We start from the raw sequence: 21,370 nt of genomic DNA on the forward strand, positions 1-21,370 counted from the left end.
CATCAGTGGCATCAGTTGCTCATTACTCTCTTTCACCAGCCATAAATGGCAGGGGTCTGGTGCACAAGTCTTGAGTCAAGACTCCTTTGGAGTGTCCAGAACTTCTTGAGGAGTAAATATACTGGACTCCAGGATTTCAGGCAGGCTGTTGGATGGTGAGTGCAGGCAGGGTGGATCCAGGCTGTCTGAGAAGCCTTCTTGACTATGCATGATCTTTCAGCGCAGTAGAATATAGTCCTTTGCAGCACTTGGTGCTGGGTTCAGATGCAGGTTGTAGCCACCCAGAATTGCTGAAGCAGTTTACCACCCTGAATAGCTCCTCGGGGTGGGATTTGTCAGCTTTAATGGAGCTCATAGGAAGGGTCTCTTGCCATAGGCTTGGAGACATGTTGTTTCATCCTGTCTGCATCAGTCTTTGTTTTCTGCTTTGGCAATTAAATTTCTGCCCCACTCTCTTCATCTGGCTCAAGGTGTCAGCAAACCAAGGAAAGCGGTGTGGAGAGGAAGAGGCTCTTTGGGGTCAATATGTTGCTGGTTGAGGCTAGTGTGGAATGGTAACAATTCACCAGGTCCTCATCCTGTGGGTGGAGTGCTGCTGTCCTTTAGTTGTCTTTGAAATTTAGTAGAGTCCCTGAGTCTTTGCAGCTGAATCAGGATCATAGGTCTGTTTTGTTTCCTGGCAAAGCAGTGACCACTACCTTAATGAGGTGACAGTCTGTGCAGGACGTTGGTTGGGTTGTGATGTCTTTGATCTTGACATCTAGGCTGAAGATGGCAGTAATTCCTAGGCTTCCCCCAAACTCCCTGTGCGACTGTATAGGGGGTTAGCAGCTCTGCCCTGCTGCACAGGAGTGTGAGGAGAAATGCAGTAACAATTGTGAAGTGACCAGCACTGCAGTTCTAGGGTCACAGATGTGCCACAGATAGCTGGATAGATATGTGGGTGCGTGGAGATGTATATGTAAGGGTGTATGTGCTCATGCATGGGCCTGCGCACCATCTTAGTCAGCTTGGTGACCCTGGGACTCCATGCACTGGCTTACCCCGTCCTCTCCTAGGTGCCATCTCAGTGCAGGACTCCAGCAGCCTGGACTTCGAGTCAAGCCCTCGGCTGCGCCTTGTGGTTCAAGCAGAGACTGCCGCCTCCTTTGGCTTCATGGCAGTGAACCTCAACCTGCAGGATGTGAACGACAACTTGCCACGCTTCCAGCTGCAGAACTATGTGGCCTTTATCTGGGAGTCACAGAGCTACGACTCCCCCGTCATACAGGTACCACCGGGGGCGGGGGAGCCCCAGGATGGGGCGATGGGAGCCTCACACATGATGAGTCCAAGGGGCCTGTGGACGGGAAGGGGAGGGCACTGGGCTGGATAGGCCCATTGGTCTAATGGTGGGGGGGAATCGGGGCTGGATGGGCCCATTGGTCTGATCCGGGTGGTGGTGTGGAATCAGGATTGGATGGGCCCACTGGTCTGATTGAGGGGAGGGTCAGGGTTGGGTCAGGGTTGGATGGGCCCATTGGTCTGGCCAGGGGGGTGGAACAGAGCCAGGTGGGCCCAGTGGGCTGATTGGGAGTGGGGGGAAATTGGGGCTGGATGAGCCCATTGGTGTGATCAGGGGCAGGAATTGGGGCTGGATGGGTTCATTGCTCTGCTTGGAGGGGTATCAGAGATGGATGGGCCCATTGGTCTGATTGGGGGGGGGGAATTGGGGCTGTATGAGCCCATTGGTCTGCCTGGGGGGTATAAATTGGGCTGGATGGACCCATTGGTTAGATCGGTGGGAGGGAATTAGGGCTGGATGGGCCCATTGGGCTGATCGAGGAGGGGAAAATCAGGGCTGGATGGGCCCATTGTGCTGATTGGGGGGTATTGAATCTGGATGGGCCCATTGGTCTGATGAAGGGGGCATAGGTCAGGGTTGGATGGGCTTATTGGTCTGACCAGAGGGGTGTAAACAGGGGTTAGATGGTCTCATTGATCTGAGGTGGGGAGAGTAAATTGGGGCCAGACTGGCCCATTGCTCTGATCTGGGGGGTGTAAATTGGGGCTGGAACAGTCCATGGGTCTGAGCCGCAAGCGTGAGATCGGGGCTGGAATGGCCCGTGGGTCTGAGCCGGAAGCGTGAGGTCCGAGCAGAAACGGCCTGTGGGTCTGAGCCGGAAGCATGATATCGGGGCCGGAGTGGGTGGCCTGTGGGTAGCCCGAGAGTCTGAGCCGGAAGCATCAGATTGGGGCCGGAATGGCCCGAGGGTCTGAGCCGGAAGCATCTGATCGGGTCCGGAATGGCCCGAGGGTCTGAGCCGGAAGCATCTGATCGGGGCTGAAACAGCCTGTGGGTCAGAGCTCAAAGCATGAGAGCGGGGTCAGAGTGGCCCGTGCGTCTGAGCCGGAAGCATGAGATTGGGGCCGGAGTGGCCTGTGGCTTTGAGCTGGAAGCATGAGATTGGGGCTGGAGCAGCCCGTGGGTCTGAGCCGGATGCATGAGACCAGGGCTGGAACAGCCTGTGGGTCTGAGCCAGAAGCATAAGGTCGGGGCTGGGGTGGCTCGTGGGTCTGAGCCAGCACACTGAATCCCATGTGTTGTTTTGCAGGTTCTGGCTGACGACCCAGATCAGGGTGCAAATGGTCAGGTGACCTACGCCATCAACCAGTCGCTGCCCATGAATGGCCTGTACCACATTGATGCCCAGATGGGGACCATCACCACTGCAGCCATTCTGGACAGGGAGATCTGGCCACAGACCCGGTGCGTGAAAGCCAGCCAAATGGAATAAGGCGCCGTGTATCCCAGGGATGCGATTAGGGAGAAGTGGGAAATTCTCCATCTCTTAGTGACTTCAGATCCACATTGGCTGCATTAGCAAAATTTAGCTGACTCAAGTCACTGGGCTCCATACACAGAGACCTGGGTGGGCATCGCTAGCATGTGTTATGCAGCCGTTCAGACAAGTTCTGACAGACCCTTCTGGCCATAAACTCTGTGACTCTCACTTGTATTTGGGGCTGGCAGAAAGAACGAATGTCCAGGCACCACACATCTGCCTAGCCTGAACACTCTGGGCATCCCCCAACCCTCTTGCCAAGCTACACACTCTGAGCACCGTTCCCACTGGGCACCATGCTGCCCCATCCCAAGCTCTCTGTGCACCACGTGCCCAATCCCCATATATATCTACCTCTCCCACACCCGCTGGGCAGTATGTAACCTCCCCTTCCACAGACCACGAACTGGTCATCATGCCTGCCCTACAGCCCACAAACTCTGGGCATCGTGGCCCCCTCACAGCTCATATACTCTGGGCACCACACACAGAGCATCCCCACAACCCACGTCCTATGGGCACAATGCAAAGACCCCCCCACAGCCCACACAAACCAGACACAATGGAACGACCCCACACAACCCATGTCCTCTGGGCCCCATGCAACGCCCTCCTACAGACCACATAAACTGGGCACCATGCAATTCCCCACAGCCCTCGCCCTCTGGGCACCATGCTACGACCCCCCACAGCCCACAACCTCTGGGCACAATGCAACGATCCCCCACAGCCCATGTCCTCTGGGCCCTATGCAACGCCCCCCTACAGCCCACACAAACTGGGCACCATACACCTCCCCACAGCCCATGCCCTCTGGGCACCACGCACCTCCCCACAGCCCACGCCCTCTGGGCACCATGCCCCCATTTCCCCCTGTAACGATACTGGTTCTGGTGGGACCCAACTGAGAGTGCCAATTCAGGACAAACTGCTTAAAGCAGGGCAGTTACAGCCCAAGGCTGGGGTTTCTGTGCACATCAAAGCAAACCCAACCAGCCAGACAGATAGGACTTTGGTTTTACCCCACTGGCTAACCACAAGTCACACAAGCCATTCCCTTAGACACTCCAGTTTCCCAGTATCCCCACCAGTGCCACTCGTTATGAGGATGAATGGTTATGAAAACCAATACCCCTGTCAAGGTTCCTCCCCCACTCTGAACTCTAGGGTACAGATGTGGGGACCTGCATGAAAAACCTCCTAAGCTTATCTTTACCAGCTTAGGTCAAAACTTCCCCAAGGTACAAAATATTACACCCGTTATCCTTGGACTGGCCGCTACCACCACCAAACTAATACTAGTTACTGGGGAAGAGCTGTTTGGACGCATCCTTCCCCCCAAAATACTTCCCAAAACCTTGCACCCCACTTCCTGGACAAGGTTTGGTAAAAAGCCTCACCAATTTGCCTAGGTGACTACAGACCCAGACCCTTGGATCTTAAGAACAATGAACAATCCTCCCAACACTTGCACCCCCCCTTTCCTGGGAAATGTTGGATAAAAAGCCTCACCAATTTGCATAGGTGACCACAGACCCAAACCCTTGGATCTGAGAACAATGAAAAAGCATTCAGTGTTTTACAAGAAGACTTTTAATAAAAAATAGAAGTAAATAGAAATAAAGAAATCCCCCCTGTAAAATCAGGATGGTAGATATCTTACAGGGTAATTAGATTCAAAAACATAGAGAACCCCTCTAGGCAAAACCTTAAGTTACAAAAAAGATACACAGACAGAAATAGTTATTCTATTCAGCACAATTCTTTTCTCAGCCATTTAAAGAAATCATAATCTAACACATACCTAGCTAGATTACTTACTAAAAGTTCTAAGGCTCCATTCCTGGTCTATCCCTGGCAGAAACCAGCATACAGACAGACACAGACCCTTTGTTTCTCTCCCTCCTCCCAGCTTTTGAAAGTATCTTGTCTCCTCATTGGTCATTTTGGTCAGGTGCCAGCAAGGTTACCTTTAGCTTCTTAACCCTTTACAGGTGAGAGGAGCTTTCCCCTGGCCAGGAGGGATTTCAAAGGGGTTTACCCTTCCCTTTATATTTATGACAACCCCAGTAAAAGAAAAAAGGTTCTCTTGATCCCAAAGGACCAAGCCCCAGACCCAGGTCAATATACAAATCAGATCTTACCCACAAATCACGCTGTTGCCAATCCTTTCTAATCTAAAATCTTAAAGGTTTATTCATAAAAGGAAGAAGATAGAGATGAGAGCTAGAATTGGTTAAATGGAATCAATTACATACAGTTATGGCAAAGTTCTTGGTTCAGGCTTGTAGCAATGATAGAATAAACTGCAGGTTCAAATCAAGTCTCTGGAGTATATTCCAAGCTGGGATGGATCTTTCAGTCCTTGGTTCACAGCTTCAGTGTAGCAAAGTTTCTCCAGAGGTCAGAAGCAGGACTGAAGACCAGATGGAGGAGCTGCAGCAGCTTTTTATATTTTCTCGCCATGTGGTCTCTGCTTTCTTTGTCCCAAGGACAAGCTGCCCATCCCATGGCCTGGAAACACCTCAGAGTTCTGTCCATAGGCAGGTCCCTGCATGCCTTGCTGAGTCACAAGGTGTGTCTGCCTTCTCTCAATGGGTCAGTTGTGTCGCTGATGGTCCTTAATGGGCCATCCAGCAGGCTGAGCAGAGTTGACACCAACTTGTCTGGGGTGTCACCCAGAAGCATAGCCTAAATTTGAAATACAGACAGAATAGGCCAATATTCATAACTTTTAACTACAAAAATGATACACACATATAGACAGCATAATCCTAATCAGAAAACCATCACCTTGTGTTAGACACCTCATTTGACCCCCTTTATGCAAGATTTGGTGCCACTACAGGACCTTGGTTGCCACAATGATCTATACATTCCCAGATTATGTCAATAACATCACACTCCCACAGCCCACACACTCAGGGCATGATGCACCCCTCTAGCCTATTCACTCTGGACACTCATCCTCCTGTCTCACAGCCCAAGTGTACTGGGCACCCCCCCACCCACAGCTCCATGCCTCCACTAACACTCCCCTCACTCTGAGCACCCAGCCCACACACCTGGGGCTCTGTGCATCATGGAATCATAGAATATCGGGGTTGGAAGGGACCTCAGCAGGTCATCTAGTCCAACCGCTCAAAGCAGGACCCATCCCCAGTTTTTGCCCCAGATTTCTAAATGGCCCCCTCAAGGATTGAACTCACTACCCTGGGTTTAGCAGGCTAATGCTCAAACCACTGAGCTATCCCTCCCCCCATCCCCTAGCACTCCCCACACTCTGAGGACCCAAACACCTGGGGTTCCATGCATCCTCTTCCAGTGTGCATGCAGGTGCACAGGGTCCTGGACGATGCTGATCCTGCGGCTTTGTCTCTGCCCCGCAGGCTAGTGGTGACAGCGATGGACAGAGGGAACCCGCCTCTCATTGGCTCAGCCACGCTGACCGTGGTGGTGATGGACATCAATGATAACAGCCCCACCATCCCCCTGCCCTGGGAGGTGCGGGTGCCCGAGAGTAAGTGGGGCACAGGGTGGGGGTAGGGTAACATGGAGGCAAGCACGGTAGGGGCTCAAACCCTACTACCTGTGCAATCCTGAGATTTGCATATCAATTAATATGTAAAGACTAATTTACATGAATCCTCAACTCCTTGTCCCATTGCCTCAGGGTGCTGTTCCAGTCAAGGTCTCTAGAGAGACTGCTGGAGGACTCTAACCATAGACGTGGAGCTTAACCACAGAGTCGCAGCCCAGAGTGCCCCTTCTGCAGGGTACTGGCTGGGTGCTGTTGGACAAGACAGGGCAGCACCTCGCACAGCCCTGGGGGCACCAGAGACACTTTCCTGCAGAGCCTCTGGCCTGGGCTGTGGCTGTAGCCCTCTCGCTGGAGAGGGGCTGGTCATGGGTGGCTGAAGGCCGCATCCCAAAGTGGTGCCCTCCTGTCAGCCAGCCCCAGGTTTCCCTCACCCTGCTTCCCCTGCCAGTCCTGGTGCCCCACAGCTAAAGCCCCACACCTCTTTTCCCGCCCGCCCAACTCACCCCTTCTGGAACCCTCTGCTCCCCACACCAGCCCTGGCTACCCTTCCATCAATGCCTGCCCCCTCACCAGCCCCAACTCCCCTCACAGGAGCCCCCTGCCCTCCCACTCCAGCCCCCATCCGCTGCCACTTAACCCCATGTCAGCCCTGGCTTCTCCCTGCTGGAGCTCCCTCTGACCCTTTCCCTATAGACTACAGGTAACATAGCATCCCCTTCTGGCTCAGTGCTGAGCTGGGTTCCTGTCCCCCGCACAAAAAGCCATGCCTCAGTGGTTCCCTCCCAGCACTTTTGGCTGGGGGCAGGACTCCCAGCACTGAGCCTGTGGGCTGCTGACATGGCACCCCTCCTGCAGACACCCTGCTGGGCACTGAGATCACCCAGGTGACAGGGAACGACGTGGACTCAGGCCCAGCGCTCTCCTACACGCTGATGCCGGATGGAGGCACAGCAGGAACCTTCAGCATCCTGCGCTATGGAGGCCGCATCGCCCTGACAGCACCACTGGACTACGAGCAGTGCAGCCACTACGTCCTGACCATCCGCTCCTCTGACTCCCGGCACGAGACCGAGGCCAACCTCACAGTCATTGTGGAAGACATCAACGACAACGCGCCCATCTTCAGCCAGGGCCTCTACCAGGTACTGTGCCGAACACTGCACTATTGCACCTGCTTCTAGGACATGCGCCCCAGAGCCTGCACCAGGTACCACCCAGGGCACTGTCCTAGTCCCCCTGCCACAGGGACACACACGCCAGAGCCTGCACCAGGTACCGCCCCGAGCACTGTCCTAGTCCCCCTGCCACAGGGACACACACCCCAGAGCCTGCACCAGGTACCGCCCCGAGCACTGTCCTAGTCCCCCTGCCACAGGGACACACACCCCAGAGCCTGCACCAGGTACCACCGCGAGCACTGTCCTCGCACCCCTGCCACAGGGACACACACCCCAGAGCCTGCACCAGGTACCACCCCGAGCACTGTCCTCGCACCCCCGCCACAGGGACACACACCCCAGAGCCTGCACCAGGTACCACCGCGAGCACTGTCCTCGCACCCCTGCCACAGGGACACACACCCCAGAGCCTGCACCAGGTACCACCGCGAGCACTGTCCTCGCACCCCTGCCACAGGGACACACACCCCAGAGCCTGCACCAGGTACCACCCCGAGCACTGTACTCGCACCCCCGCCACAGGGACACACATCCCAGAGCCTGCACCAGGTACCACCGCGAGCACTGTCCTCGCACCCCTGCCACAGGGACACACACCCCAGAGCCTGCACCAGGTACCGCCCCGAGCACTGTCCTAGTCCCCCTGCCACAAGGACACACACCGCAGAGCCTGCACCAGGTACCGCCCAGGGCACTGTCCTAGTCCCCCTGCCACAGGGACACACACCCCAGAGCCTGCACCAGGTACCACCCAGGGCACTGTCCTAGTCCCCCTGCCACAGGGACACACACCCCAGAGCCTGCACCAGGTACCACCCCGAGCACTGTCCTAGTCCTCCTGCCACAGGGACACACACCCCAGAGCCTACACCAGGTACCGCCCCGAGCACTGTCCTAGTCCACCTGCCACAGGGACACACACCCCAGAGCCTGCACCAGGTACCGCCCCGAGCACTGTCCTAGCACCCCCGCCACAGGGATACACACCCCAGAGCCTGCACCAGGTACCGCCCCGAGCCCTGTCCTAGTCCTCCTGCCACAGGGACACACACCCCAGAGCCTGCACCAGGTACCGCCCCGAGCACTGTCCTAGCCCCCCCGCCACAGGGACACACACCCCAGAGCCTGCACCAGGTACCACCCCGAGCACTGTCCTAGTCCCCCTGCCACAGGGACACACACCCCAGAGCCTGCACCAGGTACCGCCCCGAGCACTGTCCTAGCCCCCCCGCCACAGGGACACACACCCCAGAGCCTGCCCAGGTACCACCCCGAGCACTGTCCTAGTCCCCCTGCCACAGGGACACACACCCCAGAGTCTGCACCAGGTACCGCCCCGAGCACTGTCCTAGTCCCCCTGCCACAGGGACACACACCCCAGAGCCTGCACCAGGTACCGCCCCGAGCACTGTCCTAGCACCCCCGCCACAGGGATACACACCCCAGAGCCTGCACCAGGTACCGCCCCGAGCCCTGTCGTAGTCCTCCTGCCACAGGGACACACACCCCAGAGCCTGCACCAGGTACTGCCCCGAGCACTGTCCTAGCCCCCCCGCCACAGGGACACACACCCCAGAGTCTGCACCAGGTACCACCCCGAGCACTGTCCTAGTCCCCCTGCCACAGGGACACACACCCCAGAGCCTGCACCAGGTACCGCCCCGAGCACTGTCCTAGCCCCCCCGCCACAGGGACACACACCCCAGAGCCTGCTCAGGTACCACCCCGAGCACTGTCCTAGTCCCCCTGCCACAGGGACACACACCCCAGAGCCTGCACCAGGTACCACCCAGGGCACTGTCCTAGTCCCCCTGCCACAGGGACACATACCCCAGAGCCTGCACCAGGTACCACCCCGAGCACTGTCCTAGCCCCCCCGCCACAGGGACACACACCCCAGAGCCTGCCCAGGTACCACCCCGAGCACTGTCCTAGTCCCCCTGCCACAGGGACACACACCCCAGAGCCTGCACCAGGTACCACCCAGGGCACTGTCCTAGTCCCCCTGCCACAGGGACACATACCCCAGAGCCTGCACCAGGTACCACCCCGAGCACTGTCCTAGCCCCCCCGCCACAGGGACACACACCCCAGAGCCTGCACCAGGTACCGCCCCAAGCACTGTCCTCGCACCCCGCCACAGGGACACACACCCCAGAGCCTGCACCAGGTACCGCCCAGGGCACTGTCCTAGTCCCCCTGCCACAGGGACACACACCCCAGAGCCTGCACCAGGTACCGCCCAGGGCACTGTCCTCGCACCCCCGCCACAGGGACACACACCCCAGAGCCTGCACCAGATACCACCCCGAGCACTGTCCTAGTCCCCCTGCCACAGGGACACACACCCCAGAGCCTGCACCAGGTACCGCCCAGGGCACTGTCCTAGCCCCCCCGCCACAGGGACACACACCCCAGAGTCTGCACCAGGTACCGCCCCGAGCACTGTCCTAGTCCCCCTGTCACAGGGACACACACCCCAGAGCCTGCACCAGGTACCGCCCCGAGCTCTGTCCTCGTGCACCTGCCACAGGGACACACACCCCAGAGCCTGCACCAGGTACCACCCAGGGCACTGTCCTAGTCCCCCTGCCACAGGGACACACACCCCAGAGCCTGCACCAGGTACCGCCCCGAGCACTGTCCTAGCACCCCCGCCACAGGGACACACACCCCAGAGCCTGCACCAGGTACCGCCCAGGGCACTGTCCTAGTCCCCCTGCCACAGGGACACACCCCCCAGAGCCTGCACCAGGTAACGCCCCGAGCACTGTCCTAGTCCCCCTGCCACAGGGACACACACCCCAGAGCCTACACCAGGTACCGCCCAGGGCACTGTCCTAGCCCCCCCGCCACAGGGACACACACCCCAGAGCCTGCACCAGGTACCGCCCCGAGCACTGTCCTAGTCCCCCTGCCACAGGGACACACACCCCAGAGCCTGCACCAGGTACCGCCCCGAGCACTGTCCTCGCACCCCGCCACAGGGACACACACTCCAGAGCCTGCACCAGGTACCGCCCAGGGCACTGTCCTAGTCCCCCTGCCACAGGGACACACACCCCAGAGCCTCACCAGGTACCGCCCAGCATCACTCCCCAGCACCCCCCACAGACAGACAGACACAAACAAACACCATAGAGCCCTCTACTAGGTATTGCCCAGTTCTACTACACTAGCACCGGCCCCCATGGAACATTGGGACCTTCACCTGCATGTGCCTGGGCCACTCCCAGGTGCCCTCTGGGTCAGGGTAGAGAGATTTGCCTGGGTCAATGGCATTAACCTCTGTCTATGGCCCATCTCTCCCGGTAAACCCACTGGTATTTCTCTGCCTCCTTGGATCCAGCCAATGGGCCCATCTGTGACAGACTGGTGCGCTGCACCAAAGGCCCAGACCTGCAGGGCATATTGACAGTATGGGGCATGTATCCTGAAAACTGGCATCTCGGGGTCACAGTGGAGAAGCAGCTCAGCGTGATCTCCCAGTGTGATGCTGGGACAAAGGGCTAATGCAATCCCTGGATGCGTACACAGGAAACTCTGGAGCAGAGAGGTTATTTTACTTCCATTGGCACTGGTGTGGCCACTGTTGGAATCCCGAGTCCAGTTCTGGTGCCCACAATTCAACAAGAATGTTGAACAATGTGGGAGGATTCACAAAAGAGCGACAAGAACGACTAAAGGACTGGAAAACCTGCCTTATAAGAACCGAGGACTGGACGGGACCTCCTGAGTCATCTTGTCCATTCCTCGGCTAGCCCAGGCAGGCTCAGGCAGGCTCTTTCTATATTCCTGTTCACAAACTTATCCAGGTCCGTTTTAAAGCGAGTTGAGTTGTTTGCATCCCCTACTCTTATTGGGAGGCTGCTCCAAGCCATCCCCACTCTGGTGGTTAGAAACCTTCTGATTCCCAGCCTGAGTTTGCTCCTGGCCAGTTTGTCCCCATTGGTTCTTGTGTCAGCATTGTCCTTTAGCACCCACAGCTCTTCTCTCCCTGGGATTTACCCCTACAGTGTATTTAGAGAAAGCAGTCAGAATCCCCGCTCAGCCTTGGTGTTGCCAGGCTAACAAGCAAAGCTCTTCCAGTCTCTCTCACAAGGCCCTCTGTTCCCCGGTTCATCCTAACACCCTTCCATGGTGGGTTGGACCTGATGTATAGGGGTCCCACTGAGCCCGCCCGTTCCACCAGCCTGGGCTCCCTCACCCTGTCCTACATTCACACACACACACAGGTAGGGACACACCTAGCTGTAGAATCACAGAATCTGCAATCAGCTCTGTGTAGGAAGACTCAGCTCAGGGAATTGCCTAGCACTCAGGTGCAAACACCCTCTGGAGTGTAACCCAAAATTTTATTGTCTTGCACTGTATAGAGATCTATACAGTGTAAGATCATGACATTTACTCTCGCCTGGGCTCAGCCCCTGCCCATTTAGTTCCTTTGTTTCTTCAGGTGTTTTCAGCAGTTTTCCTTTTTGGGCAGGGAGGCAGTGGAGAAGAGCCAAGATTAACTCACTTCCCAGCCTTAAATAGGAGTTGCATATGACGGGAACCCTTTGTTTCCCAGTTTGACTTCCACTCCCTCTTAATGGAAAAACACTAGATGTCCAAGATGGGGTCTAGTACCAGGTGAGACGATCACCTGACCCTGCAGTGTCAAATCAGCATCCCAGGAAACTTCTCAGGAAGGAGGGAGATTAGTATCTTCAAAGTCCTATTGTCCTTCTTAATGGTCCATCCAGGCTGTTTGCATACTGTCTGGTGGGATGTTCCCCAGGTGAAAACACAGCTGTAATTATTACACAGTCAATATTTCTAACTTCAGATACAGACATGATACATGCATACAAATTGGATAATCATATTCAGTAAATCTTTCCAATGATATCTCACATGATCTACATTGCATAAAACGTATCTTAGTTATGCCATATTCATATCATAACAATATTTCTGTGAATAATATGGGGTGTAGTGTTACACCTCCCCCCTTAGATTACTGCCAGAGGTTTAGTTACTGACTAATGTGAAGGCAGTGTGCCTAAAATTCTCTTTAGGGCTTAAGTATCAGAGGGGTACGCGTGTTAGTCTGGATCTGTAAAAGAGGCAAAGAGTCCTGTGGCACCTTATAGACTAACAGACGTCTGTTAGTCTATAAGGTGCCACAGGACTCTTTGCCGCTTTAGGGCTTAATTATTTAATTTCTTAGTGTTACCAAAAATTGTATTGTTACCCACAGATGTTTTCACAAAGTTCTAGGTTCCTTTTTCCAAGTTGCCTGAAAGCCTTTTATTGTGCAGCATGGTTAACATAATGTAGATATTAATATCTTCTAGAGTGTAGGTGTTTTGGCATTTAGCCACCAACACCATGAGGAGGTGTGACTCAGTTTCCCCTTCCACACAGCAGTCTAGATTGGTTATGCTTTCTCTGCTGTGCCAAGCTCTAAGCCTGTTTACAGGTACTAGCTGAGAAGCAGTATTCTTACAGGACGTCCGTGTTACCACTCCTAGCCTGGACCAAAGTTTCTTCCAAAAATCATGCATGTTACACATTTTTAAAGGATTTACTATGAGTACCAAATTCTTGGTCTCAACCCATAGATCAGGGGTCTCAAAGTCCCAGTCTGCGGGCCATCTGCGGCCCACGGAAACTTTTTAAAAAGTTCTTTCATCTGGCCCTCATGTCTATCGACTGTGGGGGGGAGGGAGGGGAGCAGGCAGGAGAGATTCACATGTCCCTCCCCCTAACGTTGCTCCATCCTGCTGCTCCTGGGACCCTCCCAGGGGTTGCACTTGGCAATGGGCAGTTCCCTATCCCTGCTGTTGCTGGGGAAGCCACAGAGGAGAGACCTATGCAGCCACCCTGCCTGCTGTCTGCTACAAGCGCTGCCCCCCACAGCCCCATTGGCTGGGGAGAGAGGGACAGAGATATCATCACTAGTTGCTGGGCGGAGTCAGCCGGTGGAGGCAGCATCATAAGTTGTCAGGCAGAGTCAGCCATGGAGGCAGGGTCAGCTGGCGCCGCATGAGGCCAAGGAAGCAAGGGAAAAGGGTGGGAACGGGCTGGGACGTGGTGTGAACACCATCTTCAGTGACATTTTTGGCTCACTGGGAGGATTTGAGGACTGGCACTGGCCCTAAGGTAAATTGAGTTTGAGACCCCTGCCATAGATAGTGTATTAAGAGACATAACTGCAGAAGCAAATTTCATGTCAGGGAAGTGCTTCCAAGTATGATTATCATACCACGCCTTCTGTTTAGACAGTCCAGTTTGTTCAGCATTTCTTGTATTTTTCATCCCCTTTCTCTACCAGAGTATGTGTTAATAAGGTGCATATCGTTAACCGTGAGAGGCATTAACCATGGGAACCAAGTACCAGGGGAAGTGATAGATTCTCCATCCCTTGATGCCCAAGGCTGGATTAACCCATCAGTGGGCCATAGGCACTATTCTCTTATGGGCCCTTACCTTCTTATGAATAACAACACCCAGCCGTACAATACTCTTGCCATGGCTCGGCTGGCCATGCTGTGGATCTACCAGGATTGGTTGCTCATCCTGCTGCTACTCAGGGCCTGCTGACTATGGCAGTGCTGCAATGCTAATCCCTCAAATTGGGCCTGGCCACCCCTGTCATGATGGCGGTACAGGGAGACCAAATGTAGGGAGTGGCATTGTGATCCTTGTCATGGTGAGCAGCAGCAGGATGGGCAGCTGGTCTGGTAAATTCACCACATGGCCAGCCCAGTTGCAGCGAACGTACTGTGGGCTGGGTCCCAGGAATGCTACGTTGATCAACCTCATTAATGGCTGTGGCTCCACGCTGCATGTGCCTTCGGGGGTTCAGTCACTCACAGGTTACTGGGCTCATGACAGCAGTAAATGGCCTGGTCAGACACAATGATCTGTTGGACCCTTCTGGTCTTACATGCTAACACCCTGCACTCTAGCCAGATCAAGCCAATGTGCCCGTCTAGCCTGCTGTTCCCCACTCCTGGATCAGAGAAGTGGGGCTGCACAGCCTGGTGTGCCCGCCTCTCTCCAGAGCCTGATGCTTCTAGGGCAGGCACACCCTGCCTGTGACTCCCCCGCCAAACTGGGAGCCATTGCCAGAGCTCCGGGGTGAGCCCCAGGAGAAGCCTGAGAGGGGACATAATAACAGTTTTCAAGTATGTAAAAGGTTATTACAAGGAGGAGGGAGAAAAATAGTTCTTTTTAACCTCTGAGGATAGGACAAGAGGGCTTAAATTGCAGCAAGGGCGGTTTAGTTTGGACAGTAGGAAAAACTTCCTAACTGTCAGGGTGGTTAAGGACTGGAATAAATGGCCTAGGGAGGTTGTGGAATCTCCAGCATTGGAGATTTTTAAGAGCAGGTTAGACAAACACCTGTCAGGGATGGTCTTCTAGACAATACGTAGTCCAGCCATGAGTGCAGGGACTGGACTAGATGACCTCTCGAGGTCCCTTCCAGTCCTATGATTCCTAGGAGTCTGACGGTTCTGGGCTTTGCTTTCCTCTCAGGTGGCATTGCTGGAGCACACGCCAGCAGGCAGCACCATCCTCACCGTCAGTGCCACGGACAGGGACTCTGGCAGCAATGGGGAGCTCACCTATCGCCTGGCTGTGCCCAGCTCTGATGTCTCCATCAACCCCAGCAACGGTAGGTGGGAAGGTGCTGCTGTGCCTGGGAGAAGCAGCTCCATCCCATGCCAGCAACAGGGAGCTGTTAACTGGCTTCCTGGGGACAGCGATATCTCTTTCAGGGCCCCACAGCCTGGAGCTGTCTGACTTCCCCCCAGCGGTGACCCCCATCACCAGTGGGAGTGGGTCTGGCCTCCCTATTTTGCCTTGAGGTTAATAAGTCCCCTGACTCTTCTCACCCCAGGGGGTGGGGGTTGCTTCTGGCCCCACCTTCCCCCACTCCCAACACTCTCCCCACCCCTATGCTCACCCATTGGTGCCTGGCAGGCTCTGCGCCCCTGCCCAGGGCTGCACTGACTGACTACTCTGTCCTCACACAGGAACGCTGTTCACCTCCCGCCAGGTGGAGCTGGATGCAAACCAGCCCACGCTGGACCTGGTGGTGGAGGTGTGTGACCATGGCTCTCCCAGCCTCTCGGCCTGGACCACAGTGCAGATCCAGGTGCTGGACGTGAATGACCACAGCCCCACCTTTCAGCAGGCGCATTACAATGCCTGTGTCCCTGAGGACCTGCACCCGGGCACCACCGTGCTGACGCTAGAGGCAGGTGACGCTGACCTGTCCCGGGAGAACGCCGGCTTTGACTACACCATCGTCAGTGGCAACAGTGGCAATGCCTTCCAGGTGGAGAGCCACGTGGGCTGGTCTCGGGGGCACCTGCGCACGCAGGGAGCCGTGGTGCTGGTGGAGGCGCTAGACTTCGAAGCCACCCCCGTTTACAATTTGACAGTGGCAGCCTCGGACCGGGGTGTGCCGCAGCGCAGCACCACCTTGCCAGTGCTAGTCACTGTGCTGGATGTCAACGACAACCCGCCCGTCTTTGCCCGGGCCGAGTACCGCACGGCCGTGAGCGAGAGCACCCCCCCGGGCACCGAGCTGCTGCGGCTGGCAGCCCACGACGCCGACTCGGGCCCCTATGGCCAGGTGCACTACAGCATCAGCTCCGGGGATCAGTGTGGGCTCTTCCAGCTGCATGAGGCCACAGGCGCCCTGCGCCTGGCACAGCCCCTAGACCGAGAGACCCAGGCCCTGCACAGCCTGGTGGTGCAGGCGTCTGACGGCCCCGGCGGGCATTTCACGCTGGTGCCCATCACCATTGAAGTGAAGGACGTCAATGACAACACACCCTACTTCCCGGTGGAGATGCTGAGCACGAGCGTGCAGGAGAATCTGCCGCCAGGCACCCTGGTCACCACTCTGCATGCTATCGACGCCGACACCGGGGCTTTCGGAGAGCTGCACTACGCTGTGCTGGAGCAGGCAGTGGGGGAGCTGGGAGCCCCTGAGGGCAGGGATGTCTTCTTCATTAACCGCTCTTCCGGGGAGCTACGCTCCCGTCTCGCCTTTGACTACGAGCGCGCCAAGACCTTCCAGCTGCTGGTGCAGGCCACAGACGCTGGCAACGCCTCAGCCACCGTCACCGTGCGGGTGCTGGTGACCGGCGAGGATGAGTACAGTCCTGTCTTCCTGAGCCCTGACTTCAGCTTCGAGGTGCCTGAGGGTGCCCACAAGGGCCAGAGCATTGGCCGGGTGTTGGCCACTGACGAGGACGAGGGTGTGGACGGCGTGGTGCTCTACTCTTTAGCTAAGCCCTCACCATACTTCGGGGTCAACCAGACCACCGGCACCATCTACCTGCGCGTGGACAGCCAGCCAGAGCCAGCAGGGCGCCCCAAGCGGGAGCCACGAGAGATGAGCCTGGAGGTGCAGGCCCGCAGCCCCCTGCCTTCCTCCCGCTCGGCCTCTGCTCAGGTCTCCATCGACATCACCCACACCTCCTTCGGCCTGGCTCCGGACCTCAACTTGCTGCTGGTAGTAGCTGTAGCTGCCTCCCTGGGCGTGGTGGTGGTGCTGGCCGCCGTGGCCATCGTCCTGGTGCTGGTCCGCTCCCGGCACCAACAGGGACACAAGAAGCCAGAGCAGGACTCGCAGCTCAACCGCATGCAGAGTGGCTCCTTGCAGAAGCTAGGCCATGAGGAGCCAGTGCTTCCCGGCAGTGACCGCATCTACCACCAGGCCCTGCCAGGCTATGGCAGTGAGTCAGCCGGACCCTACCCGCGGGGTGGCTCCCTGGACCCCTCCCACTCCAGCGGGCGTGGCTCAGCCGAGGCAGCCGAGGACGATGAGATCCGGATGATTAACGAATACCCACGTGTGGCCAGCGTCACCTCCTCCATGCAGGAGCACATCTCAGCCCGCGGTCCCGACTCGGGCATCCAGCAGGACGCCGACCAGCTCTCTGACATCTCCTGTGAGCCCACCACTCTGGAGAGCGCCCAGTGGTTCAAGACCAAGAAGGGCTCCAGCCTGCTGCTGCCTGGGCAGCCGCCCCAGCTGTACCGCGACGAAGGGGGCAGTAGCACCTTCCTGGGCGTGGGCTGCGGCCTGAGCGTCTCCTCCCACCCCAAGGACTACACCTTCCCCGAGGATGGCAAGCCCTCTGTGGAGGGCTCCCTCACCGCCGTTGTGGCTAGTGAGGAGGAGCTCCGTGGCAGCTACAACTGGGATTACCTGCTGAACTGGTGCCCCCAGTTCCAGCCCCTGGCCAGCGTCTTCACCGAGATCGCCCGGCTCAAGGATGAGAGCTCCCTGCGCAAGCCCTTCCAAGCCAAGCCCAAGGCAGAGCCCAAGCCCCGCATTGATCCGCCGCCCCTTATCACCTCGGTGGCCCATCCCGGGGCCAAGTCAGTGCCCCCCAAGCCAGCAGTGGGCAGGACCTTCCCGCACCTGTCTTCCCTGCGCCGCTCACCCATCAGCCACGAGGGGTCCATCTCCTCCTCGGCCATGTCGCCCAGCTTCTCGCCCTCGCTGTCCCCGCTGGCTGCCCGCTCCCCCGTGGTGTCGCCTTTTGGTGTCTCCCAGGGGCCCTCAGCCTCTGTCATCAGCGCCGAGCACTCGCTGGAGCTCCCTGAGGAAGCTGAGCTCAGGATTTAGCCAGGCTCCCATGGACTCTCAGCCCCTCCTGCTATTCTCTGCAGCCTCCAGGTGCGGCGGGGGCGGAAGAGCTGGATCTGCCACCCCCACAGGCTGCTTCATTCTCAGACCCCAGCAGGTTGCTGCTTCTGGTTCCAGTCGCTCCACATGGGCTGCCAGTTCCACTACTAATTTCAGCGCCCCGATAGGTTGCTTGCGGTGGTGCTGGTCCCACTGCCTCAAATGGCTGCCGGTTCTGGTGCTGGTGTCAGACCTGCTCTCTCATGGTACTGTTTGCCCTGAGTGGTGGGGGCGGGGGGCGAAGTGGTGTCCTCGCCACCCCTGTGATGGCCATGGCCGCTCGTGACCTCATTCCTCCAGTCCTGTGGGCCAAGCTGCCCAGCCGGGAGTGGCAGCAGCTGTACCTGCCTGGGATTTAGTTTGGGGGGCCGGACTGTGAGCTAGAGGCCGGGAAAGCGCTGGGTGAAGGTTTCTGGGGTGGGGACACATTCCAAAGGGGTGGGGGGAGCATGGGCCAGCATACCAGACATCATGCCATGCACATGGACAGAGCTCACTCCACCACACTGAGCTGGCTGTCTCCCACTCCCCATCACCTCCAACTTGTAGGCCCATCGGTGAGGGCTGATCCTGTTCCCTGTAGACCTACCAAGACCCAGGAGAAATCCCATTCCCTGCAGGCCTGTCCAGCCCCAGAATGGGGGGAAATCTGGATACAGGGCAGGGAAACAGGACACAGGGGGATCTGGGGGATGGGATACCCTACACCGCAGGTCTGGCCTAACACAGGGTGGAGGGTCCTATTCCCACAAACCCCTCCAGTCACAGTGGGGAACAGATCCTGTTCCCTGCAGTCTTGCCAGGGGGAAGGAGGGAGGGAATCCTGTTCCCTGCTGCCCCATCCAGTCCCCAGGGCAGGGGATCCTGTTCCCTGTAGACCCATCGAGACCCCAGGGGGGATCCTGTTCCCTGCCACCCCATCCAGACTCAGGGAAGGAATTCCATTCCCTGCAGGCTCGTCTGGCTCCGGGGGGCAGATCTGGTTCCCCACAGATCATCCACACCAGGAGCTTTCCAGCTCATTGATTCTGTTTTTTGCTGCTGAGACAAGCTGCATAGAGGAAGCAGCTTTAGGAGGGCCAGAGACCCTGAGGGCTGCCACAGAACCACGCCTGTTCCATGGGCATGCCCTGATTCCCAGCCACTTCACCCCTTGGGCATCACCTGTACCAGGGCCAGAGACACGCTTGGGCCCCTCCCATGACTGAGCCGGTCCTGTGGCCCCTGGAGGGACAGGGCAGATGGAGACAGCATGGACCGCACCTGGGGCTTTCAGCAGCTGTAAGCCCCACCTGGGTGTGTTGCTGCACTTTCTCTTTCGGCCGCAAGACAGCATCCAAAAGAGCCCGCCGCCCCCCAGTCTGTGCAGCCACAGTGCCCCCTTTCCCAGGCAGGGGCAGGTCTGTGCAGCCATGAGGACCCCTTCCCCAGCCAGGGTGGGTCTGTGCAGCCATGAGGACCCCTTCTCCAAGCAGGGGCAGGTCTGTGCAGCCATGAGGACCCCTTCCCCAGCCAGGGTGGGTCTGTGCAGCCATGATGCCTTATCCAGGTAAGGGCCTGTGCTGCTGCAATGCCCTGCTGGTGGAGGGGTGGGGGCAGAGGGGGTCTGTGCAGCCACAATGCCCCCTCCCGCACCGGAGGGGGGGTCTGTGCAGTTGAAAGACACCCCCTGCCCATCTGCCTTGGGCTGGGGTCCCTGCATCCAGGGCCTCCACTGTAGGAGCCCCATATTCCCCTGTGGGAGGGGTGGACAATTGGTTGTGGCTGCTCATCTCCCCTCCATGTGGTGCTGTGAGCATGGCACGGGTACATGCTCCCATAGTCCCCACCCTCCTGCTGCCACCCGTGTCTCACTGCAGCCCATCTTGGTGCCCCAGTGTCACTCTCACATGCTCAGCCCTGGCACCAGAATGTCTTGCACAACCCTGTGTCTTGCACAAGCCTGGGCTATGGGGCTGCACCAACTGGAATTGGACACACGCTGCGACAGACAGGCAGCATGCTCCCCTGCCATCCAGCACCATGCACAGTACCAAGGCCGGGTCCAGGACCCCTGAGGGGATGACAGAGGCTCTCCATCCTGCCCAGCTACGTTTGGGGGGCTACATCTGTCTGTTCGCTTCCATCCACCAGGCTGCAGCAATAACCCGGCAGGAGGGCTAGCACCTGGGCGCACAAAGCAATCAGATGCTGGGCTGACAGGGTGAGGCGGGGACAGAGCAGCGCAGGGTGCAGCAGATGTGAACAGGCTGTTGCGGGGGGAGGGTGCAGCCACCTAAGGTGTGACTTGGTGGGTGTGGTTGGGGGAGGGTGCAGCAGGGGACTGGGTGTGGCTGGGGACAGGTGGGTATATAACAGCAGGGGATAGAGTGCCCCTTCCCCCAGCTGTGGGAGAAAAACTTTGTGGTTTGATTGTGAAAGTTTCATGCTGGAATTTTGTGGCTCAGCCCTGCCCCCTCCCTCCATCAGTCCTGCCCCCCACCTCTCTGCGCTCAGCTGCCCCCACTTTGGCCCCGCCCATCTGTGCCCAGCCCCCTCCATCAGCTCAGCTCAGTCACCTTGAGCTGCTTTTCCCAGTGCTCGTTGGGCATTTCAGCCCAAGTGTGGTTCTCTAGCACCCTCACTTATCCTGGGACAGGGACATGCAGGAGTACCCGGGGGTGGGGAGAGCCTGGGGTTGGTGGTGACATGGGGGGTAGGAACCAAGGGGCAGGGTAGTGACCTGGGGGGGCTGCGGTGACATGGGGGGTGGCCCAGAGGGGGTGCGGTGACATGGGGAGAGCCTGTGGCAGGGGTTGAGGTCCCCTGGGAAGACGGAACAGAAGCCGCAGTGCAGGGCACTTGCTAAGGTGCAATGCTCCCCTGGCCGCAGCAGAACTAAGGGGCTACAGCCCCGGAGCTGGGGCCCTGCCACGTGATCCCCTGTCGCAGGCAGGGCTGGGCTGTGTTCCTGGGGCAGCAGGAGTGGACAGGGGCAGTGGCCCAGAGAATTCTCTGCCCAGCCCAGGACTAGGGTATCCCTGTGCCCCTCCCGCTGGGATCTGAAGGTCTTGTCCTCACTCTGCCCCTAATGCAGCCCTAAAGCAGGTAACAGGCTCCAAGGGGCTCCTGCCCAAGAGATCCG

The 21,370-nt window shown here is 57.7% G+C and overlaps 1 protein-coding gene across 1 annotated transcript in view; it reads left to right on the forward strand.

The window, feature by feature from the left end:
• The window catches only part of DCHS1 (dachsous cadherin-related 1), a 119,534-nt gene extending 98,614 nt beyond the window's left edge, over positions 1-20,920 (forward strand). The window contains exons 16-21 of the mRNA XM_073327118.2: positions 1,059-1,270; positions 2,595-2,749; positions 6,215-6,345; positions 7,222-7,508; positions 15,072-15,210; positions 15,572-20,920. Of these exons, the coding sequence (XP_073183219.1) occupies positions 1,059-1,270; positions 2,595-2,749; positions 6,215-6,345; positions 7,222-7,508; positions 15,072-15,210; positions 15,572-18,186 (3,539 nt within the window). The 3' untranslated portion in view covers positions 18,187-20,920. The remainder of the gene's footprint in view (positions 1-1,058; positions 1,271-2,594; positions 2,750-6,214; positions 6,346-7,221; positions 7,509-15,071; positions 15,211-15,571) is intronic.
• The last annotated feature ends 450 nt before the right edge of the window (positions 20,921-21,370 follow it).

Source organism: Lepidochelys kempii, chromosome 1 (genome assembly GCF_965140285.1).
Source record: "Lepidochelys kempii isolate rLepKem1 chromosome 1, rLepKem1.hap1, whole genome shotgun sequence".
Taxonomy (NCBI): domain Eukaryota; kingdom Metazoa; phylum Chordata; order Testudines; family Cheloniidae; genus Lepidochelys; species Lepidochelys kempii.